We start from the raw sequence: 22864 nt of genomic DNA, 5'->3' as shown, positions 1-22864 counted from the left end.
GATTTGATGAGCGGACTAATTCTGCATCCACATTGTGCCTCGGACTGTCTGGCTCTCATGTCAAATAATCATTCAACTTGTAAATGTGTGTGAGTATCTCATTTTGTGCACAAAATAGTGAAAAATTAGTGAAAAGCCAACTCCCTCTTTCCCTGTTTAGGTCTAGGAGGCATTTGCTACAGGGAGAAAAAAAAATTGAAAATAAAAAATCAATACACTAAAATGTGTTTGTTCTCTATGTATATTAGATAACGACTGTCTTAAGCAGCGTAACCTTTAACAGTCAGTGAATTAACAGCTTGGGAGCTAAGACGGCTGCTCATTGAGTAGCGCTTAGTGGTCAAAAGGAAGGAATATTTGTTCATGGAGACACCAGAAAAGACACCACTCAAGTTGCAGTTTCCATTGGAAGAAAAAAAACATTAACTCAAACTCAATTAGGTTAAGGAGAAGATAACCAGCCTGCAAGAAGCTAGCATCCATTAGGAGAACGTAATAATGACACATAAATGCAATTAGTATGACTGATGAGTGGCAACATCCTGACGATTACTCGCGTACTTCATCATAATAGTCAGTCTGGAAAATCCCATTAGATCAGAGGATGTAATAGTGGAAGTGCTCAGGAATCAATCCATCACTGGGGTGCGCATTAATGTGGAATCATCCGGCTTTGACGGTATCTGATCTGTTGATACAAATACCAAATAAATTACATCATAATAGAATCTAGTTTTGACCCCGAAATACTTGAAATGCTTTACTCCTAACGACTGTCATCTTAACTTTAGATTGATAGTTAGTAGTAATTCCATTGACCTAATGTTTCTGTTTAAAGTCTAGTCTAATAATAAATCAAAGCAAGGCATTGGTATAATGAATACACACATGTTTTGAGTATTATATTTGGATAAATGCGCTTTGCCATTCTGTCAGCCAGAATATCGGTTATACAAATAATTGTATAACAGATACTCTGGCTGACAGAAGTCAAGTATGCATCCACGTTACTGATTTCCAGCATGACAATGTACATTGACATTACATGAGATGCAATGGTATAATGGATCTAAACTCCATCCTTGAGGGTTTTTGTTAATGTGCCGAGCGTTGAATGGGAAGAGGATGTAGCTGGCACCAGTGACTCATCAACAGCCCGGAGATGTGCTGGGGCTGGACAGGCATGATACCCACCTGGACTGGCATCATGTCAGGCCTCATTTACATCACAGTCCCGTCGTTAAAGTACCCCCTCCCCCCCCCCCCCCTCCCAGCTTAGTCTTCCATTGCCTTCTTCCTATTCGCTCAGGCTCAAGGGCAAATGTCTGTAGCTCAACGTACACCATGGCTTGACAGCGGAGGTGACGATGAGTGTGGTGGGTACATTGGCAGTTTGTTCATGGGCTCCTGTTATCAGAGCAACGGGGTTCAATTTCAAAATCCGCAGAGGCCCTTTAATAATTAATGTCCTTGATGATGTTGAATACCGGGAGGGAGATTCCGTCAAATAGGCGCCAGAGTAACAGTGAGAGACATGTTTTATGTTTTACAATGCGCCAAACTTCCAATGTGTGCAACGCAAAAAAGATGCCCGGATGTTAGAAAAAAAAAAGAAAAACAGTTTTTTTTCCTTCAGCAGAGCACCCTTCCAGATTCTGAGCGCCATCGTAACAGGCCTAACTACGTGTTGATTGCTGGTGAGTGCCATTTTCAAAGGACCCATTAATTCTGTTTGTTGAGCTGTCTCATTACAGAGTTAATAGTGCATTTGTCCTGATTGCGGTCATGTTACGGAACAGTGATCACCCCGTTGGGCTAATGGGTGGAAGGCACATCGCGCACGCATCCATACGTGATGATCTGTCTAGTTTTCTTATACCAAAATGTCCAACGCACCTTATACGCAATGACGGCTGTTTATTCTAAATTGTACATTCATTTAAACACAATCAAGATTTACATGCCGAATGCAATGATGTAGTCGGCCTTCTGTTACATTTTATACATTCAATTCAAACTAGATTATTTGTAATTATTTCTCCCCAGTCTATTTGTTCAAAAACATGACTATAACTGCAGCATATATATCAAATGAACAAAATTGACAATATCTAATAATTGTTGAAATAAAAAATATAATAACAGATATCCGTCAAGGCAGGATGGAGCCATACAGTAAATATGTCTTTGCTAATGAAAATAAGTGACTTGAATGCATCTGTTATTTCATTTTCTTAATCAATGTATTTAAATATGTTGAATCATACTGTTTCTTGACTGTTTCTTGCACTGAAATGTTTAGTGTTTTTTAAGTTCTGATTTCAAAGCTTGCAACAGATGTGAAGATATCAAACATATCCCATATATAGAAAACTATCATTGGCAAATAATCTGTACCCTGTAGCAGCAGGTTTCAGGTCAGAGATACGTTGCTGCTATGGGGCTCCTATACACAGATTAGTGAAAACATTTTACCTAAAGAACTGGTAGTCACACAACAGTATCCCCTCAACATTTGCACAATGAAATAAAAATGAGAAGTGGTTGTTTTTTTAATTTGTATTGCTAATGAATTATTCTAAAAAAAGGAATGCAATCATATGTTTAGAACCTGCAGACACCTCTAGAGGACATATTCTCCCCCCCAACCCCCCCTCCCCAGAGTGCTGCTGTTGCGTTAGCTTGTCTCATTGCATTCACACTTGATGTGTGATTCATTTATTTATAAAAGGTGAAACATCAACATCATGCGTGAGATTCTCTCAATGTACTGTGATGCATATGGGGAGGAGGATCTGTCTATTAAACACTTGTTTCATCACCACTGGGTGCATGACTGCGTTATTTAACAGTATCAGGTTTAATTTCTGCAGCTTTTTCAAACAGTAAAACAGTAAAAAAGCTCGCGACTACATTTCACATTGATCCGTCAAACCCAAACAATGGCTTTCAGGCCAGGAGAGAACAGTGAACATTTTGTAAATATAGCACAATGTTCAACTAAAATTGAAGCTGTTGGCTTTTCTTTCAGGCCCACCATCCACAACTGCACATTGCTTTAATCAGCGTGGCAACTGCCCGCTTGCAAGATACGTGGTACCCATCATACTGTAGGTATAGATTATGGATAAGTGCCTCACACGAACCCACTTCAAAACATCCAAACCATCCCTTTAACCAGTCTGGAGACACATCGCCCACCAGTGACCCTCAAGAGAGCCTTCTATGCTGTGTTAGACTTCCAAGGGTAATTGCTGTTAGATCAGAGCTAATCCAGAGCCAGACAAAATACCTGCAAAAAAAAAAAAAATGCCGCGCCTCTGCAAAAGAGGCGAGGAGGACACAACCATGAAATACCAATGAGCGCGCTGTGGATAAAGGATGCGATATGTGAGGACAAGTGCCGATTTCCCCCTCAGGCTTTACAGGAGTCTATAGGCGCTGGAGAAACTCGTGCTGCATGAAAGACTCGATTAAATCCCACAAAGACATGTGTGACATTCTAATGAAATCAGTTCATTAGAAAACATTGATCTTCATCAATCAATCACTCAATATTTAAAACGATGGCACAAAATGTTCTTATATGGCAGGCACACGGAAATTAAAGATGACTATCTGGACTACAACTAATTTAGTAGTCAATACCAATATGTGTGAAATAACAATGTATTATAACTGCAAAGGAAAGGACTTTTTTTGCGGATTCATTACTAATAATCTCTGTTGATCAAAGTTTACATTTCATAATATTTATTTTGAACACTTGCAGACACCGTTCGAATCTTCCTTTGCCCAAAACGTTTTAGGCTATTACTGAACGCATCCGAAAGTGACTCAGTTGTAACTCAGTCATTTAGCAAGACTGTGCTTTAAAACAGCCAAGAAAAGTGACATTTCAAAGTGAAAACTTTCAAGTTATCACTGTGATCGCATCGCGCACCCTATAATTAATCATCAAACGAACGAGGCTGTGGTTATCTACCCTAAAACGCTGGGTCGCTCCCTCGGGGGCTGAAGGAGAGTCAAGTATCCCGGCCTCTCACAAGTGATAGTAAAACACAAGCAGGCCGGATCAGTTTCCTTTACAGGGCGGCTGAGCCCAGCCTTAGAGAGCTCAGTGGAAAATCTCCCTCAAAAAGGGGGGGGGGGGCAGTTGAGGTGGTTTGGGCATCGGATGTGGATTCCTCCTGTTTGCCTCCCGTTTTCTGAAGCCCTGGTCGAAAAAGGCTCCGTGGCGGTAGACGGGAACACGAAGGCGAGATTACGCATCTCCTCTTGCCTCCAACGCATGAGTGGATGAGCGGATGTGAGCTTCCGTTTGTGGCTCTCACATAATGAATTCTTTTGAAAAAGCGTACACAATGCCGCCATTATCTAAAAAAATAAATAAAAAAAAAAACAACCGATGGCTGATCACCACTTAATCTGCTCCTCCCGAGGTCGCATGAATCAAAGAGCAGAAATCCCCTTTTGTTTTGTCTGAAAACAATGGACTCGTGTTATGAACCCCGACGAGTGGCGTGGAGGTTTTCCCGTGCAGATGAAAACAAACCCCACCAGGAACCTGGACGGCTGAGCATCAAGGAGCAGAAGAAGAAACGAGAAGAAAGTTGTGGGAGGAAACCCATCAGTCGAGAGGAGATTAATGGTGCAAATTTTTTATATTATATTATTTTTATCTGCGAGGAAATCTCTGATTGTACAGCTCGGAGGGAATGCAAATAGGTACAAACAAACCCGCATAGATAAAAGGTTTAAAATCCCTGTGTAGGAACCAAGGGGCATGGTGATAGTGAGCTGTGCAGCGCTGGCGCCTTTCCAACGCGCGGAGCAAATTCTGGTGGGAATCAAATTTTATGGGTCTTAAACATCATTGTGACCAGCTTACAATGAACAATGCCTCTCCTTTCCCCTTTTTGAAACACACACGCCGCTCGCCCTGTTTGCAAAGTAAGACCCCTTATGTGATTTCAATAATTCCATTAACTAGGTTATTGTAGACGGTTTAACAACCGCTGTAATGATGGACTAACGCGCATGCGATATTGGTACCATAAAGTGTAGCCCACGCTCTAAAAAACAAACTAGGAAATATATTTTTCTCATTTCTATTTCATTCATTTATCTACTGATCTATTGACTCGGGAAATCACCCAGAGAAGCTCCGAATAAAAGCAAAGGTAAGCCGACAGTATAGTGTTCAGAAAACTAACAAGGACAAGAGACAGAGGGAGATGAAGAGAGGGCGAGCGACTAAGAAGAGAGAGCGAGAGAGAGGGGGGTGGGGGGGGGCAGCAACTGGAGCCCAAAAGGAATGGAAATGGGCTTTCATCCTGCCTGTGATTTTGAAAATCTAAACCGTCAACCAGTAGGTGGACATTTACAGGCCGTCTGGTTGGTTTGAAGGCAGAGAGAGACGGGTGAGAGTGGATTCCACGGAGGCGGTTTCTGGGTAGAAGCGTACATTTTACTGACAGTCTGAAGCCGATTCTCACTTCCATCTTACTCCTCAATGGTCTTCATTATGACACACTGGTGTGGTTGTGTTCTGTAGACGGAGACGCCTCAATGAGCAAATACCATTTTGAAACAACATAATTCCCTGTGGCAAAAAAAAAAAAAAAAAAAAGAGACACTTTGTTCCTTCGAAATCTCACACCAAAAGAATAATTTCTCTGTGGAATACATGAAACACAGCTTCAAAAAGGGAAAAAGTGGCCCAATGATTCTACAAAATTGTAGTAAAACACCTACAGCTATTTTTCTTGTTTTCTATTCCACATGATGCCTTTTATTCTAAAAAGGCGTTCACTGTTGCCCTGTAAGCGGACACCGAAGAGGAAAAGGGTACTTTGCAATTAGACGTCCTGCACTGACAACTGACTGAACCTTTGACCGAATCACAAAAAGAAAAAAAAGGTACCAGCACACATTAACGTCCTACTGAAAACAACGGGGGAGCAAGGATATATCCGGGACTCCGTGGCGTGAGCAGGCCTTTTGTCAAAAGAGGCATCGCATGCTCATCCCACAGAGCAGTGCTCGACCCACTGCAGAGTGTCTACTCAGTAATCAGCAGGTATAGGTATATCCGTTATAGGAATATCCGTTACAACTCAAAGTAAATGAAACGCCCCGCACTCGAGCGTCCTGATCACCCTCACGCAGGGACGAAGGTGTGTGGCGCACATGCTCCGAGAAGCTGCGTCTGCGTTTGGTTCAGTCGGGATGGCGAGGGCTGGACTCCACTGTTATGTTCATCAATGCCACGGTGTGTGTGTGTGTGTCGAATCCGCACGCCGGGTCAGCGGTGTCTTTCAAGACAAAAAGGAAGAAAAAAAATGGCTATTTACCAGAGTGGTTCGTGGCGGCTTCCTGTTGTTGTGTACCGGCTAACTGTGTACTCGAGGAAGGGAAATATTTCTATAAGTTGTTAAATGCATACGCACGCAAAGGAATTCAGGCACTTTAAAAGTTTTAGCATCTACCTGAATCAACCGCAAAGTTCTGCCAATAAACTCTAAGTTAAAGGTTTTAATTTGCTTGAAGTATTCAATAAACGTTCATTTTTGTTGTTTTTCAGCTGCTTAAAATGGTGATCAATCCGGTACAAGTCAGGGGACTTCAATACACTAAATGAGCAAACGCTTCATCTTCAAAAAAGTCTTTGTAACGTTAAACACTTGGAAATAATGAATACATGTCTTTTTTTCAGTTGTGAAATGCCCAACTTTTAAAGTGAAATGCCAGGACAAAATCAACCCTTGTTTTTGTATAGATCCAGGAGCAAAAAAAACAATAGATTCTGATTGCTCGGCTCACCGTGAACAGTACAATCCAATCCCATAACAGATTATATGTATGCAGGTTTTTCATCGTTTTGATGCACCGCCGAAATGATGGAAAACTTTGATGAAAACCCTGATTCGATGCCGTGCCTTCGGCCCCCAAATCAACCTCAAACAAAAACCTGCCCATCCGATGCTCCTTCACACCAGCGCGAGGCAGCTTCTGTTTTCATCACTGCAGAATATTCTCTTGGAGACGCCGCCGGTGTCGGGAGCCACGAGAGGCCGCGCTGAGCACTTTGCCCACTAAAACTTAAGACACACTGTAGTTGAGATCGGAATGTAGGTGGAGTTTAGTGTATTTCAATCAAATCCAAAGGTTGGGTGTGCTCCTCCAGCAGTATACGTGACTTGTTTGATGGAGGTGATGTATTGTCCGAAGGTGATGATCTGTAGACAAAGTTGAACTTTGTAAAATGCCATCTACACATCCTCCTTGGTTTTAAAGGCGTCGTGTGAATGTTGATGGGTCTTTACGAGCCCCAAATGTTTCGGCTCGCGTCGCAAAACGTATTTTCCTAAGGGAGCAAATTCACCGCGCTGCCTTTGTCACGCGGGGCATTCCATTATGTGGCGGGGGGGGGGGACACACACACACACAACCGAGGAGCAAAAGGAGCAACTAAATGGAATTGCTTTTATAAATCAGTGTCACATTATGCATTCGGCGCACACATCTGAAAGCTCCTTTTACAGCATACAAGCAGAAAGTGTGCGAATCTTTTGGGCAATCAGCTTTCCAACAGATCTTTCGTTAAGATACACAATCCAGGCTGTTCTTTGATAGCCCAGCTTTACATATTGAGATGAGTAGGTTCGGACTCGCACAGTTTCAGGGTGCCTTTTTATTTCTTAAGCCTAGTTAAAAGCCTGGCATCAGTTTGAACTGGAACATACAGTATATGACGGTATCGGCACCCGTAAGAGCTTCCAAACGCACAGAGGAGGTCCTACGCAAAAATGCGTGTTCAAGAATCAGCATGCTCCGGCTAAATTCACCAATTACTTTTATTTTATGGAGCTGACTACAATAAAACTTCTCAGCAGACGGGCCTACGCGTTTGACACATCAGTAAAGCAAACCCACGCGTCTTGTTTATGATTAAGGAGGAGCAAGCGCTTGTGTAGATAAGGAGCTGCGATAAAACCCGACGAGAAAAGGCTGCTTCTTAGCTGATTCTTTGAAAAACACACAGTGTACGATAAATAAAACAAAAAGCTATTGAATTATGCCATCTCCTCATTTGCCAAACATTATCTTTGATCTTCTTTGCCAATTAATGAAATGGTGGGGAAATGTGTGAACAATGGTGCATGTTGTTGCTTTGGATAAATCAGGGGAAAGAGCTTGTGCATTCATTAAAGGGATTTACATGATCTCCTTTCTTCCTTCTGTCCAATAAAAGACAAATAAAAATAAAAAAAACACCCCTCTCAGCAATGCTAATGATGAAATGATTATCTTTACATCAAAGCTGTCCAATTCCACCAGAAGGCGAGAACGGAGACGCTGACGGTAAAAAACAAAACAAACAAAAAGCATCACGTTCCCGCAAAGGAAAGCAACCAGCGTCGCCCCGCTGACCGTGTTTATCCATCCTTCATCTTCACCACTGAGCTGAATGAGCGTGATTACTCACTCTCTGCCGGGCCGGCGACTTTAGCATCGGGTGATGTCATACGACCTCATAATCCGTTTGTTTGCTTTTGCAAAGCCACAAAAGAGGTCGGTGAGGCGCTGTCGCTCACTGTCGCTGGAAAGGGAAGTTTACTTGAATTTTCAGGTGGTTTCATGCCAGCAGGGGCCAGGCCAAACACTGCAGATAAAAGGTAAAATCCATCCAATGCAAAGTGGTCATGGACGACTTGTATCAAAGGTTTAAAGTGGACCGCAATGTATAGGTTTCTGTCGTCTGAATTGAATGTACTGTACATCTTTTAGGTTGTGTGTTCTCTGTCCATCCCGGGGGAGGGATCCCTCCTCTGCCGTCCTCCCTTAGGTTACTTCCTTTTTTCCTTCCCATTTAAAGAGTTTTTCCTGTGCAGTGGGTTTTTTGGTGCATTTCTACAGAGTGTAAAGCCCTCTGAGGCTAATATGTAATTTGTTCTTTTGGGCTATACAAAATCAAATGAATGAATGTGGTAATACTCCTTAATCAGCTGTTCAGTCATGAATACTTGTCTTTTATATCTAATTCCATACATGAAAACAAAGAAAACATATTTTCACACAAAAGTGTCACCGATATCTCAGCAAATTAATGAAAAACAATCAATGAACGCCAAGGTGTATGGAAAAGCTAAGCTGTTGCCTTCACATTCACCGGATGTCAACCTACAATTTACCACCAATGGGATTTTTTTTTTGGACCAATGTGTTCAACGGCAATCTCGTCATCAAAACACTAAAAGCTGGGATCACTTCTGGGAGAATGGTGTTTATCGCCGCAGTGTCATAGCCTCAGGAGGTTCTGGTGGCTCATTATGGCCCAGCATCTTGCTGTTATGTTGTCATTTCTCACAAGTCTCGCGCCTGAGGTATAAAGTATAGATTAGCGATGCACATTCATACAAAGGACCCCTGACTCGTAATATCTACCATATATTAGGTGGCCGACAAACCACAGTGGAAGAAGACACTACTTGCAACTCCTTCACGACTAATTGTAAAGCATGAAATGTATTCAAAATACAACACGGGGGGGATATCACATGATACGCAGGCAAGCTTGTGTTTGTTGGTTCTGAATTTGCAGCAGGTGAGCGCACAGCAGCCAGCCAGTCAACCAGCACACTGTGCAATGATCAAGGCTAAATGCAGAGCTTCCTTTCTGTCAAAAACATGCCAGTTTGCTGTATAAGAACAAACCAAGAGACAAGGGACTGAAAACACTGGGGTAGGGAATTACAAGTACACAGTGTGGTTAGGAACCGAGTTCCCACTACAAATGAGACTGTAGTAGAGCATTCATCTTAAAGAGACAGTCTCCTCTAGGTTTATTATAGCAGGTCAAATGATGACAAATAGACCATCTGATGGCCTGCACAAGCTCCACCACGGATGCTATTATTTCTGCTCTCTTTACATACCTGGTACCTCGGTTGGATGTTCTTGTTGGTTTTATCCCCAATGACACACCCGTTCAAAACAGTAAAAAATTAAGCTTCAAGTTTTTCCAAAAACTCCATGTCAAGATTCCAAATGTGTAATAGACCACTCTCTCGTTGACCTTTGCCACCCTCTTCAGGGAAGGCATTCTGGACATTTGCTTTTTCTTTTTCCCTTTATCCCATATTCCCTCCCAGAGCAAGCTGGGTTTGCTGAACCGCCTGCTTAGAAGAATACAGCAAGGCAGAGAGGAGACACAAAGACGGGGTCAAACAAAAAGACCTGGTGGAAAATGAAAGGTGTCAAGATTTGGTCCAATCCATTAGATGGAGATGATGAAGGACACAGAGGGAGAGAGACGGTTGCTCCAGTGTTAAGTCACTGACGGATCTCAAAGAGGTGAACTTTTAACGAGGGGTTCACCGAGTCAGATCTCCACTCTGTCCCAGATCACTTCAAATCAAGTGTAGAGGATCTCTGCCTACAACTATTAGGTTTGATCCGATTAAGTTGAATTCAAGCAACAACTGCACCCGGCAGTAACATTCATTAACACCACTAAAAGTATGGTGGGAAAAGCTCTGGCGCAGAAGAAAGTTACGTCGTATCTTTGCGGTATCTTCTATATATTCAGATGCACCCACACGAAAAAAACAAATACATCAGCAAATCTAACGCTCTAACAAAAGTACGGCGTGTTTCCCGTGTGCTTATTGAATGCATTTATTCATCACCGTTGCGTATCTTTGATTTTTTTTTTTGTTCTTCATATATATAAAAGACAAAGAAAACGAAAACAAGACAACGGGGAAGCAGCCCCCGTACGTTTCCTCTCCACCGCCTCTTTCAATTCGTCCATTCACCGTGACACTTGAGGTAATAAATCAAAGCTGAGCAGGCCGCCGCCCGCAGTGGGGAAGGGACTTACTGTGCTTCTCCCGACCTTCCTTAACCTCTGACGTTCCTTCCACAAAACGACCCCCCCCCCCCCCCCCGTCTGACAAGAGTCGAAGAAACACGCACACTGGGCCTTGCTCGTTATGGTCGGGGTTTCATTTGGCTCATAAGGTGTGCCGAGGAGTTTTTTTTTTTTTAAATATCTCTAGAATCCTTATCAGAAAATAGCAAGCGCATGGCGTCATGTCAGGGAGACGAAAACCAACGCCGTGAGAGGGTGTCATGAAAAGGGCCGCGGGGTTTTGCACCTTGAAGTGTCAGTCAACCGCCTGGTGAGGAAAGTACGGGTTGAAGCCAAATAGTGAACACGTATGTCTGTCAATCAGTTCCCAACATAAAGAGGGAAACCAAACCGAGGACAGCAGGTTATAAAATGTCCAAGCGAGCGGTGCATTAAGTGAGAAGCTACAGGAAACTGTCACTTTCCGGAGTCACGGCCGGTGAGAACATCTAGTCGTTCCGTTATGAATGACTCCGATGTATTTTTCTCTTTATGTTGTTTACATAATTCTCAAATCATTGAAGGCGGCATTTTGCTGTGTTGTTAAAGTTGTTCTTTTGTCCGCAGCCGCTGATGTTAACAGCTTCCTGAACGCGTCAGAACATGAAGCATCAGAGGAAGAGCATCATGGTGGATGTGTGGTAGCCTCCCATCCAACGCAGTCGACGCACTCAACCGTCCTTCACGGCGTTCAGTGGTATTAAAACGTTTTTAAAAAAAGGAGTCAATAGCAATGCGTACGCTGTCTTTTTCATTTAAACGAGCAGACCTTCTGCCACTAATTCATCCGTCAAGAGAAAAGCTGTCAAGGAGACGTGATGTGTAAAGGCGTCGAATGCTGAACACATGCAAAGCACGGGGGACACCAAAATGTCAACTTCTGCCCTGGACCTTGGACTGTGCACAATAATAACAATAGGGGGAGGGGGGGGGGGGGGGGGTGCTTGTCGCACAGCTCGGAGTGAAGAAAAATACAATTTGGCTTTGCTTATGACAACATAAATCAAATAAAAAACGTCAGCAGTCTTCTTTCTTTTAACCAGAAACATCCGGGGGGAGGGGGGGGGGGTTTCATAACGGTGTCTTTTTTTTTCATAAATGTCAGTTTTATGATGAAAAACATCAGGATTTATCTTGCATAGTACTGTACTAGAGCTCTCATTCCGGTTCACAATGTGGTCAACGAGCACGCTCTCCCTCTCTCCCTCCCGCCTCGCTCCCCCTACGACATACAGCCCTGCACTAGAAGGGAGCGAAGCAGCCAATGCGCTAGCTGGCTGACTGGGAGGACAGAGAGGCCCTTTTGCACCAGTCAACGGCTGTCCTTAATGAGAATAGAAAAGTGATTTGCTAGCTTAATGCTCCAGTCGCTCGGCTCTCGGCCCGCCTGACCGCCTGACCGCCTGCCCGTTTGCTTCACGCAGCCAGTTCACCCCGTCCTCCTCATACGGAGAAAGAAAACGAGAGCAGATCAAAAACATAGGGGGGGGGGGGAGGAGAGAGAGAGAGAAGAGAATACTCGTCATACCTAAAAACATCAACAATATAACAAGCCAGAGTCCAATAACCTCTCGGTACCCAAACCAATGACCTCCACCGAGTCTTGCATCTTTCTATTTGCCATAAAAACAGCTGATTGGGAAGTGGTAAAAAAACGTTGAAGCATCTACAATCACAGTCCATACTGTGTGGCCTATTGCGTGTAACAAAACATTAGGGTGCTTTACACTCGCTGCACCTCTACCAGCACATGTAAACCAAAGGGGGAAGTACAACAACCGTTCTCAAGGCTTAATGTGACATCAGTGAAAAATATGGACAAAAGCAGGTAAGCTAGTTCCCTTCATGCATAATCTGCCCCACTCACAAAGCAGAAAAGGCAAAAATACATTCGCACTATTATGCCCTTCCGTGATTCTAAAACGAGTGACTCTACTCCCAAGACCATTTGGAAGTCAAGGGCTTCCACGGAGAACTTCCGATGACCTGATAAAGTTCAGTTATCTGTGATTAAGTGCCGAAGGTTCCCTCCCACCCACCGTGGCCCAATAACGTCAGTGATGCAAACTCTGGGTGCATGTCGACTGTGCGCGTGTTCCTTGAATTATGCGCTGATGTGAGAATAAAACACCAATTTCATGCACATTTGCAAGGCCGAATTGTATCCCTTGATTGGGGCACCACTTGGGGTATGCATGAAATTCAAAGTCCTAATCACATTCAACCACAAAATAGGGAAAGCCAGAGAGAGAGAGAGAGAGAGAGAGAGAGAGAGAGAGAGGCAGGGGAACCAAATAAAGAGTGGCCCTTAAACACTTTGAGTGCATCCTATACCGAAGCACAAGTCGTTTCTTAAGCAACAACAGGGGAAGGGGCATCATACGTCACCTCCTTACCAGAACAGAAATGTGGGACTGGATACTAAAACAGGACAGGTGATTCAAAGCCAGGAGGCACGTGTGTGTGTGTGTGTGTGTGTGTGCGCGTGTGAGAGCACATGCTTTGGGAATTTAGCACAGGGTGAACACAGCCTACCAGTGCGCGCAAACGTGCAGCTAGGGCGGCCGGCTACCTCAGCAGCGCAGCAGTTCTTACCGAGAGTGAAGTAAGGGAGAGCTGTGTTGTCAAGATCATCCATCACGGAAATTCGCCCAGGTAGATCTGTCCTAACGAATAACAGGAGTCGGGATTCCCCCCCTCCTGCTCCTGCTCCTCCTCCTCCTCCACCACCACCACCACCAGTGCCTCCTCCAGTTCCTCCTCCACCGACACCTGCTCCAGCGGCGCCCCCCGCACCGGCCGCGTTGCCCGGGGCCGCGCCGGTGAAGCTGAACTCGTTCTCCCGGAGCACGGGCAGCGTAGAGACGGTCACGGCTTTCACCTCGCACGGAGCCTCCGCCGCGGTCTCCCTGTCCCTGTCTTCGTCGGGCGACGCCGCGCCTCCGCTCGCTCGGACCGTCATGGTGCACGCCAGAAAGAGCCCCGCGTGGAGGAGGAGGAGGAGGCGGCGGCGGCGGCGGAGGTGCTGCGGCTGTTCGACCCTCGCCATCCCCGCTCCGTGCGCGTGGTTCCTCTCGCTTTGAGTGGGGCTCCCGAGCCGTCCGCTCACTTATAGCAGCGTCGCTGCAAAGGAGTCGCGTCCGTCCAGGAGGCGGCAGCACAGGTGTAGTGAGAACGACATCTCTCGGCTCCCTTTCGCACACAGGCAAAGCATGCGCGCAAACACGCACGCACATGCGGTGGCGTGTTTGGTCAAATCGAAGGCGCGCGTCCTTTTTGATTTTATTTTTTTGATTTCGAAGAGGAGTCAAGGCAATAGTCACTGCGTGGCTTTATTATACATAAAATAAAGAACTTTATAGAAAATCAGGACGAAACTTGCATTATGTGCGTATGGGGGACTGTTTTCACAGCATTATTATATCTGCCCTTCGTTTTTCCGAAACATTACTTTTACGGTTCAAAATTAGCCATTAGCTCGACGATATAGCCTCAATGCAGTTGAGCTTGTTATTAGCACCCGGTTTTGAAAAGCAAATCATTGCCGGATTTCCTTTCCAAAATCAACCCCAACCTCCAATTCAATGTTGAGGTTCAAAGTTCATTCTTGACGTTTTCAGCCCAACAAATCAAAAGACCATCTGCTAAAGGTTCATTTATTGGTCCTGGAGCTTTTGATCACAGAACACATCAGCACTGTGGATGTTCAGATAGAGTTTCAGAGCATTATAAGGAGTTCTTATCCATACTGTCTCCAAAGGATGGGTTCATTGTTGGATTACAACAAAGAAATTAAATAAAAATAAATCTCACCCCACTTTTAAATTTTTAGTTTCTACTAGTTTGAGTCAATACCTTCAAAGAACAGCTGCCTAAGGCACTGACGATATTTCAATGATAAAAAACACATCACACAGTCTTTAATCAAATGGTGATTCATTAAAAGCTCCAGACCTTCCTCTTTATTTCATAAATGAAGCATGACGTCCTCACTACACCGTTAAAGTCTCAAAAAATATATTCGCCTACAGTCGTCTCGTGCCCTTTTACAACCAATCCTATCCAGCTCTTGCAAAAGAGAAACTTTTATTCTTGTGTACTACTTTAATCAAATGCACAGATTAGAGTCACAACCTGAAATATATCATCATAACTGCACAAAAAAAGGAAGTATCAGAAGGGGTTATCCAATACAATAAAAAAAAAAAAATTACAATGAATTCACAATGGAATCTGATAGACAACTTAGATGAGCCAGGAGTGCAAGGTCTAAAATGCAGAGCAGATGTATTGTATTTGTTATGTCTATATACATTGTTGTCCCTTGATAATCAATTGGTGTCTTAATTAGCACCTAAGAAGTGAATGCAGACTTATTTCGCGCTCTACAGAAACAGCTTTAGTGAAAACAAGGGGCATCTGTGACTACAGAACACCAATCACAATACATTTCACCAAGAGTGTTTGTGTGTCGTCACATTTAATACCTACCTTTCCAACATGTTCCTGAAGGTGTCATACCACAAAAAACAGTTGTTTGATATTTTAAGCAGCCCCATCCACATCCTCTGTGTGTCGTATATGGGACAAGAAGTCTGTCAACACACACACACACACAGACAATTTATACAAATGTATGCACACTGTCATCTTTGGCTAGACTTATTATTCATCACTACTCTGGTGTGGACCTACTGCTCCAAATTCCTCACCGTTAATATGGAAAAAGGACCACAGCACCACCCATTCTCTCTGCGTCTCTCTCCGTGGTGCTGAACCGCTCCAACAAACACTCGCGACGCGCGGTTCTCCGCGGTGAGGTATTTACTCCGTACCGTGTCAGTACGCTAGAGATCTTGAGCCCCATGCGTGCAACGCATCAGTAACACATGCCAGTACTTGAACTAAAGCATGCGGATTACACGTATGCCTTTGACGAGGAGGCTCACGCATTCATTTATCATTCGGTCCGCTTTGGCGCTGTGGGATCGACTGAAGGTGCCTGCGTTCTCCTAATAACTTTGGACACCTTCGTCACAGTGAGTTTGGAAGACTGCATATGTGCTGACACTGAAGGGAAATTGACCTAGTGTCACTTTTTGTTACAGGCCTTCTTTTTAGGGACATGTTGCCAAATCGTTGTGGGGGTCAGTCGAGCTGTCAGTGAGGCACACTCAACCCCCACTAGATGAACGCCTACCCTCCTACTGGTGTGAGTGTAGCTAGAGCCGTTGGATGCAAAGTACATCCCATACTTCATTATGAACTGTTTTTTCAACTGATGCATTTAATTAAGTTCATGCAAATATGGAGCGGAGTCTAACTGAGCAGAGAATGAAGTTGCTGTCTTTCTGCATCTGTTGTTATTCAAGCTTCTGCGTTCTTTCTTCTCATTATCCAGGGCCACTTATGCTTTATAGTGCACGTTCGTGCATGTTGGCGTTCCAACTGGCTAACACACGACTCCCATTTGGTGGTCGTGGCTGTAAACGCCACCTCGACTTTTGTCATTGTCACGGAAACGTTGCACCCACACTTGTTTTTTCCTTTCAGTGAAACAGTGTTATCTCTGCATACGCTTTTGCTGTTACTTGTACTGTTAGCACCTTTGGCTGTGCGCGGCGTCATGGTGTTGAGAGCTGTTAAGAGGCAATTAAAATATTCCCAATCTTGCAATATGCATCTCTATGATCATCAAATTTCTTGACAGGTTGCTTAGATATGAATTCACTGAGCGTATTACTGGCAGGGCCAAGCCATTTCGTGATTTTTGTAGGAGCAACGATGAATAACACGACTTAATGATTACGGGAAATTATCAAGTGATGTGTAAACAATATCAAATGTGCTCAAACAACTGAGCCAGACTGTGTCTTTTAAATCCAACATACAATAGCATTCTTCCCCCAAAAAGGTTTTCAAATCAGCTCTGGTCGTCAAACTGTTCTTTTAAGTGACAAAGTGGATCTTGACATTTTTCTTCATTTAGTCATACCGAGACACGTCCCAAAAATAACCGCGCAACAGTGAACATTTCCCCATTTTGGCTTGTGCATCCCATAATATCTGGCCATTATATGATGCTGGAGAATACGAGTTCACATCTGACGAAGCTTTGCAACTGCCAGAAGTTGCAAACTTTGCTCACGCGGCCCCCAGAGAGGCAACGTCGTGCTACCTCTGTCCTTTTGTCGTCCCATCCTTGCCTTGCGTTGCTTCATGCTCAAGTGGGCGTGACCAAGACACTAGGAAGTGTGAAAGCAGGAAAGTGGCGTCAAGAAAGATGCAATCAATGGAAACAAGGGACAGGAGCCTCACATGTGCACGCAAACTTGATCTTTTCCATGGTGCTGACGACAGACAAGCCAAGTCCTTTTATGAGCATCACACATTGCTGTCAGAAGTCTTGCAACAAATGCAAAGAGCTCACATGCATCTGTTTTATTCACGCACAAAATCATCAAATCCTAGACCTCCTTTGTCTCCTTATATCACTGTTTCTTGGCTTGAGAGTGTTTAATCCATACTTTAGATAACGTCAACCCATTTTAGACACAGCCACACCCACCACCACTAAATAAAATATCATTTGGACAACTTTCTCCCTTTCCCTTTTATGTTAATTTTCCATTTCAGTCTGTCATAATGATCCCTTGATAGACTATTTAGGAACAAAGATGAGCCCAAAGGGGGAATCTGACATGCTTTGCTGTTGTCCTGGAGGAATTACTGATACTCTGGATACATCTAGTAGGGGGCGGCCACTAGACATGACCTCTTTTGCTGATGGATTTCATTGAACACTGTCTACCTTCTAATGGGCAAACAGTAACAAGACATCAGGGAGGATTGATTGATGTCGGTGTGTTGGCCGAGGTGGCGCAGAGCTGCAAGAAGTAACTTAAACAAGGCAATGGAAAAGAAAATTGCATTGTTATTTGCTGATGGAGAGCTGTGGTTGGAGATGTGAGATTTATTGCTCAGGAAATTGCTTCGACCTGAACGCTGTGGCAGCCTCTGACTCTCTTAAAATTGAATTTGATAGACAACAAGCTAATGTTCGCTGCATCTGAGATAGTTAAACCGATTTATGTGGCTTAATAAGCAAAGGACCTGACATTTTCCCTCTCCACTTCCTTCAGCCAGACTGGAGGAGTGTTGTTTAATGTCAACAAATGATGGAAAACTATGTCATTCCGCGCATTCCATGTACTATAAGCCTTTATGTCTTAAAGTTCTAGTACGAGTCTAAATTCATAGAGAAGAAACTAAAATTAAAAGTACTTTTCACTCCCTCATCCATTATTCAAGTAATTACTCAGTGAGCTAAAATGTTTTACATGACCCCCGTGCAAAGGCCAGCTGTAGCAAAACTGTTGCAATACAGATGAATCTATAAATGTGCATAAGTGAGTGGGTTCGGGGCACAAACAGGTTAATGATACATGCTGTTTGCGCGAGCAACACCCGTCAGGTTATTCTACACTTGCTTTAGATACAGGTTAGAGGGATGAAAGTGGGATTTATACATTCTATATTTGCACCACATGCTATTGCAGTTCATCTGATACTTAGAAAATGTTATATTTGTCAGTCTTAACCAAGGTTGTGTTGCGTCATGAAACTTGTTTTTTTATCAGTTGGTTTGAACAGAGACAATCATGAAAACTGTGCGCCGTGCCGGCGGTGTTTTCCTGTGCGATCTTTGTTAATTGATTAGTTTAAGTTAAGCGGAGACTGGCTTAGTTCTGTAGGTGTAAACAAAGAGCCCCTCAATTAGAAACTGGGTTACACCTGGAGGACAAACACGCAACCACACACATCCCCCGACAACACACACACAAACGACCCCTGACCAATCGGTTTAGTGGGTGCTGAGCACACACTCCAGATGTGTACAGCAAGAAACTGATAAGTCATTTGGTTCAAAGTACAGAGACTCCAAATCTGTTCCCCTCTAATTTGTAGAGTGATGTAACGCATGTGGGGGTTTTCATGGTTCTTCAAAATGGCCATCATCAGCGATAACAAATTCACCAAAATCAAGGAAAGTGTGTTGAGATGTAAGTGTTTCGGTTTAATCTGCTCACTTCTTTCACTGAGAGAACATCTCAGGAAAAGTCGTTCTTTTATTTCAGAGCAGCATCAGCATTTTCTTCACAGATAAGCATGCAGGGTTTTTTTTCTCGTCCTTCATAGAGGACACAAAAAATTTCCTATTTATTTCACTGTAACATCTAAAACATTTCCCTCACCAAGGCGGGAGAAAACTCACACACTGAATGGGAGTTGGTTTGGTGATAAGAGGCAAACCCATAAGTTCTATCCGGAGGTAAGTTTTGTCTCAACAGAACGTTCAGCTGAGAGAAATTTAGGTACCAATCCGTGTTCAAATCTCTCTGAGCTCCGTGGCCTTGAAACTAAACAACCACCTCACGTGTGGTGTAGTTATTTTAGCAGCAGTGGCCAGCAATCTGCTCACAGAGAGATATTTCCTGTGAATAAATTATGTTGCCACCTTTTGACTCTCTGCTTGAACATTCTGCCAAAAACTAAAAAAAAACATGTTTTTTTTGTTGTTGAAGAAAGCAAAAAAAACAAAAAAAACAGTGTCCAGTGGCAATTAATGCCTCCTGCAGCTGATGCGTGTCTCGTGCTACACTGGAGCTCGAGGCGTTATCATTCGGGACCACGTCCCACCTCATTCACCTCATTCACACCTGAGGGACTCCACTTGTTAGGAAAATCTACCTCTGGATGACCCTGACCCCTGCTGGTGTCATCTTCCATCATCCCCTCATTGAGAGCCGCCGTGCTGTTGACGGACAAGGTGGGGGGGGTGGTGGATAGTCGGGAGGCAAGGTCGGAAGTGTGGCCTTATACTCATAACTTTGACCTCGCTCCCTGCAGTCGCTCCACTTCGGATCCATCTGTCGCCAGCATCATGAGCAGCGCGAGTACGTTCCTCGCCCCCACAGGCACACGTTTCAACGCAGCATTTGAGCATTTAAGCTGGACATTTTTATTTTTGTTTAATTCAGAAGCGCAAGACCTTGCAGAGTCTGTGAAAGTTATTCCCCTCAAAATACAAATAAACGTAAGAAATAATGTTTTTTTTTTTTAAATCTATTTTCAATGCTGCTTTGGGTAATTTTTAGATTGTAAACGCCTTCTCTCATCTGCTTCCACTTCCTCCAGCGTCGACCTTGCGGCCCGTTGCTTCTCTTTGTGAAATGAATCAGACTTACGAATACGTTTTACCAACAGAGGCGGTCAATGCTCTGCCAGGACTGCGTACATACGTTCACCTCATTGGGTTTTGCCGAATTTGTCGGACTGGAAACTGGATGATCCGTCAAGTCAAAGGAGTGGCTTTCTCCTGCTTATGAAAGCAAAAAAAGTATTCTCCAACATATGTTGTTTGATGCTTAGAAACATCTGTTTTATTCGCTGCAGCTCCGTGTTAACCTCCAACTTGATTGTACAGAAAGACGAAGCCAGACTCCAAACTAGAACAAAGGAGAGAGATTATAAAAGATCAATTCTTGAAACCCTGTTTTGGCCTCCAGTGGATTTAGAGACTCTCATTATAAATTCTCCCCTGCAAATTCCTCTACCGAAGGGTGAGATGTCTTTGCACTTACATGAAGCCTTAGATTTAAACGTACCCCGGGCAAGCTCGATTTAGTACGTAACAAATATATGACGCGAAGTGTTGACACTTAGTGAATCAATCTTACAATGAAGAAATACTCCCCAGCTATTTCACTACTAATCCTATGCGCTTCTATCAGGAGCCGCCATTGTTGTTTAGAACAGACTGTCACCTCCTCACGCTGTCAGACACACACCTAAACATCGCCCATAGCGGCCATTAGCGCCTAACAGGAAGTTGATTGGCCGTGCTCAGCACTAAGTAACTCACACCAGGACGGAGTAATGGTAGACCTAGAGCACCAGGTAGGGAAAATGGAAAAAAATCAGTCTGTTTTCCAAGGATGGCCGAGGAGTTTAATGAAATATGTGTTTCTTCACCACGCTCGTTGCTGGTGTTTGATTTGAATCTATGACTTTAGGTAGAGGCTCCAAACAACTAAAATGATAAACACAAACTATAGGGGCACATGGTATATATATATATATATAGAGAATATATATATATATATATATGTACTCCTATATTGTACTCCTACATGTACTCCTATATTTTAAGTCAGAAAGTAATATTGACCCCTGGTAGTAGTAAAATGAGTTGTTTATCATTTTAGTTGTGTAGTGTATATATATATAAAATACATTGCAAATGGTATTTTGCAAGAGGTTTTTTAAGCTATTAAAAAGAAAAATAGCCATGGTTCATTCATTTAAAAACCCATGCAGTACCAAAGAAGTCCAAATAATATTACAATATTTGATATCCCATGAAATGTGATGCCCCTTCATATATAATGTTAAGAATAACAGTTACAAATATTACAGAAAGAAGGGAAAGTGCAACCAGGTGAAATGGTTCATCCTCTGAGAACCCAGCAATCCACGACGGATGTCTTACGTTCAGCTCACACGGCACTCTGGACCCGAACCTGAAACGCAGCACCGCACACGGCTATTAGAGCGCCACTGTATCTCTTTCATCTGGTCATGGTGCACCGTGGTTTCTACTCCAACGCCCCTGGCTCGTCAGCGAGACCCCAGACCTCATTTGCAGCTCCTGACATGACCCTCCAACACATTGACTGCTGTAAAATCGGTGCCTTCCAACTAATTAGATGGAAACGGAATGCAATTAGAGCAGCTGATAATTAATGCTGTGAGAATTGTGCCCGGAAGTTTTTCCTCTTTTCACAGCTCCAGTGGAAAATGATTGGATACGGTAGAGGACAATATTCTAATTTTAAGCATATGCTTTTAGATGTTAAGACATTGTTACTGGTCTGTTTGTTGACTAATTACATAATGCACCAACGGATGTGTTTTTGCGGTTCTGGTATATTCTCTTGGCATTTTCATTTGTAAGTTCATTTGCAATCCTTTCTATTGGATCTTTTACCAATGTCAGATCATTTTTGCCGAGGGCATTTTAGTCTCTTCTCATGAGCTTATCTGACAGACAGAATGGGAAACATCTGCATTACAAATGTGTATTAGATCTGATTAATGAAGAGTACAAGAGTTTCACTCTCAGTCAGCTTTATGTTCTAGAGAAATACGAGCAAGTACATGCAAAATCTACCCTAATTTAATGTTTTCTTGAGCAAGATTTCCATAACAACCCCAATACATCCAATTTGATGAAGCTGTTAGTACTGGTCTGCAAGAGCAGTGCATAATGTCTGTTTCCGATGAAGGTTGAGAGCATACTAAAAAGACTTTGTATCCAATACTGAGTATTAGACGACTGTGCTTTTGGTTACCTTGGTTTTTATGAAATATTATTAGTGTAATAGAATTGTAGTTCAACCCCAAACCTTGAACCTGCTGTTCATAAGCGTGTACAGTGCAAACAGCAGTTTAGTTAATCAAAATGTTAAATCTTGTGACTTAACACAATTAGAACATTTAATCAATATTCATCAATTAACACACCATTCACTGTGACATACAGTAAGCGGCAGGCATGTAAGAGTGAGCATCCTCAAACTTAAAAATGATCTATCCAGGTGGATTAAGTCGTTTGGATTATGCATGCAAAACAAACACATTCTTTGCAGCTGGCCACGGCTGTTGAGATATCACCGCTGTATGAATATGAACGGAAATAAGATATTGCGTGCGCCACATTTTCAGAGCGCCACACTGCTTAAACGGAAGCACGGCAGAGACAACCTTTGGCAATTTGCATGGGCACGACACTACACAATGTCAGAATGACTACATGTACCCGGTTAAATCTTTAACACGGTTACTGTGAAGACACGCGCTTTTCCTCTTTGAATTAACCGCTGC

General features: G+C 43.3%; 1 protein-coding gene across 1 annotated transcript in view; it reads right to left on the bottom strand.

Annotated features, from left to right (window-relative positions):
* LOC119227020 (astrotactin-2-like) overlaps window positions 1-14135 on the bottom strand; it is a 170199-nt gene extending 156064 nt beyond the window's left edge. Inside the window, exon 1 of the mRNA XM_037485466.2 lies at window positions 13514-14135. Within this exon, the coding sequence (XP_037341363.2) occupies window positions 13514-13967 (454 nt within the window). The 5' untranslated portion in view covers window positions 13968-14135. The remainder of the gene's footprint in view (window positions 1-13513) is intronic.
* Between the last annotated feature and the right edge of the window lie 8729 nt (window positions 14136-22864).

This window comes from Pungitius pungitius, chromosome 18 (assembly GCF_949316345.1).
Source record: "Pungitius pungitius chromosome 18, fPunPun2.1, whole genome shotgun sequence".
NCBI lineage: Eukaryota > Metazoa > Chordata > Actinopteri > Perciformes > Gasterosteidae > Pungitius > Pungitius pungitius.
This window is presented reverse-complemented; position numbering and strand designations above follow the sequence as displayed.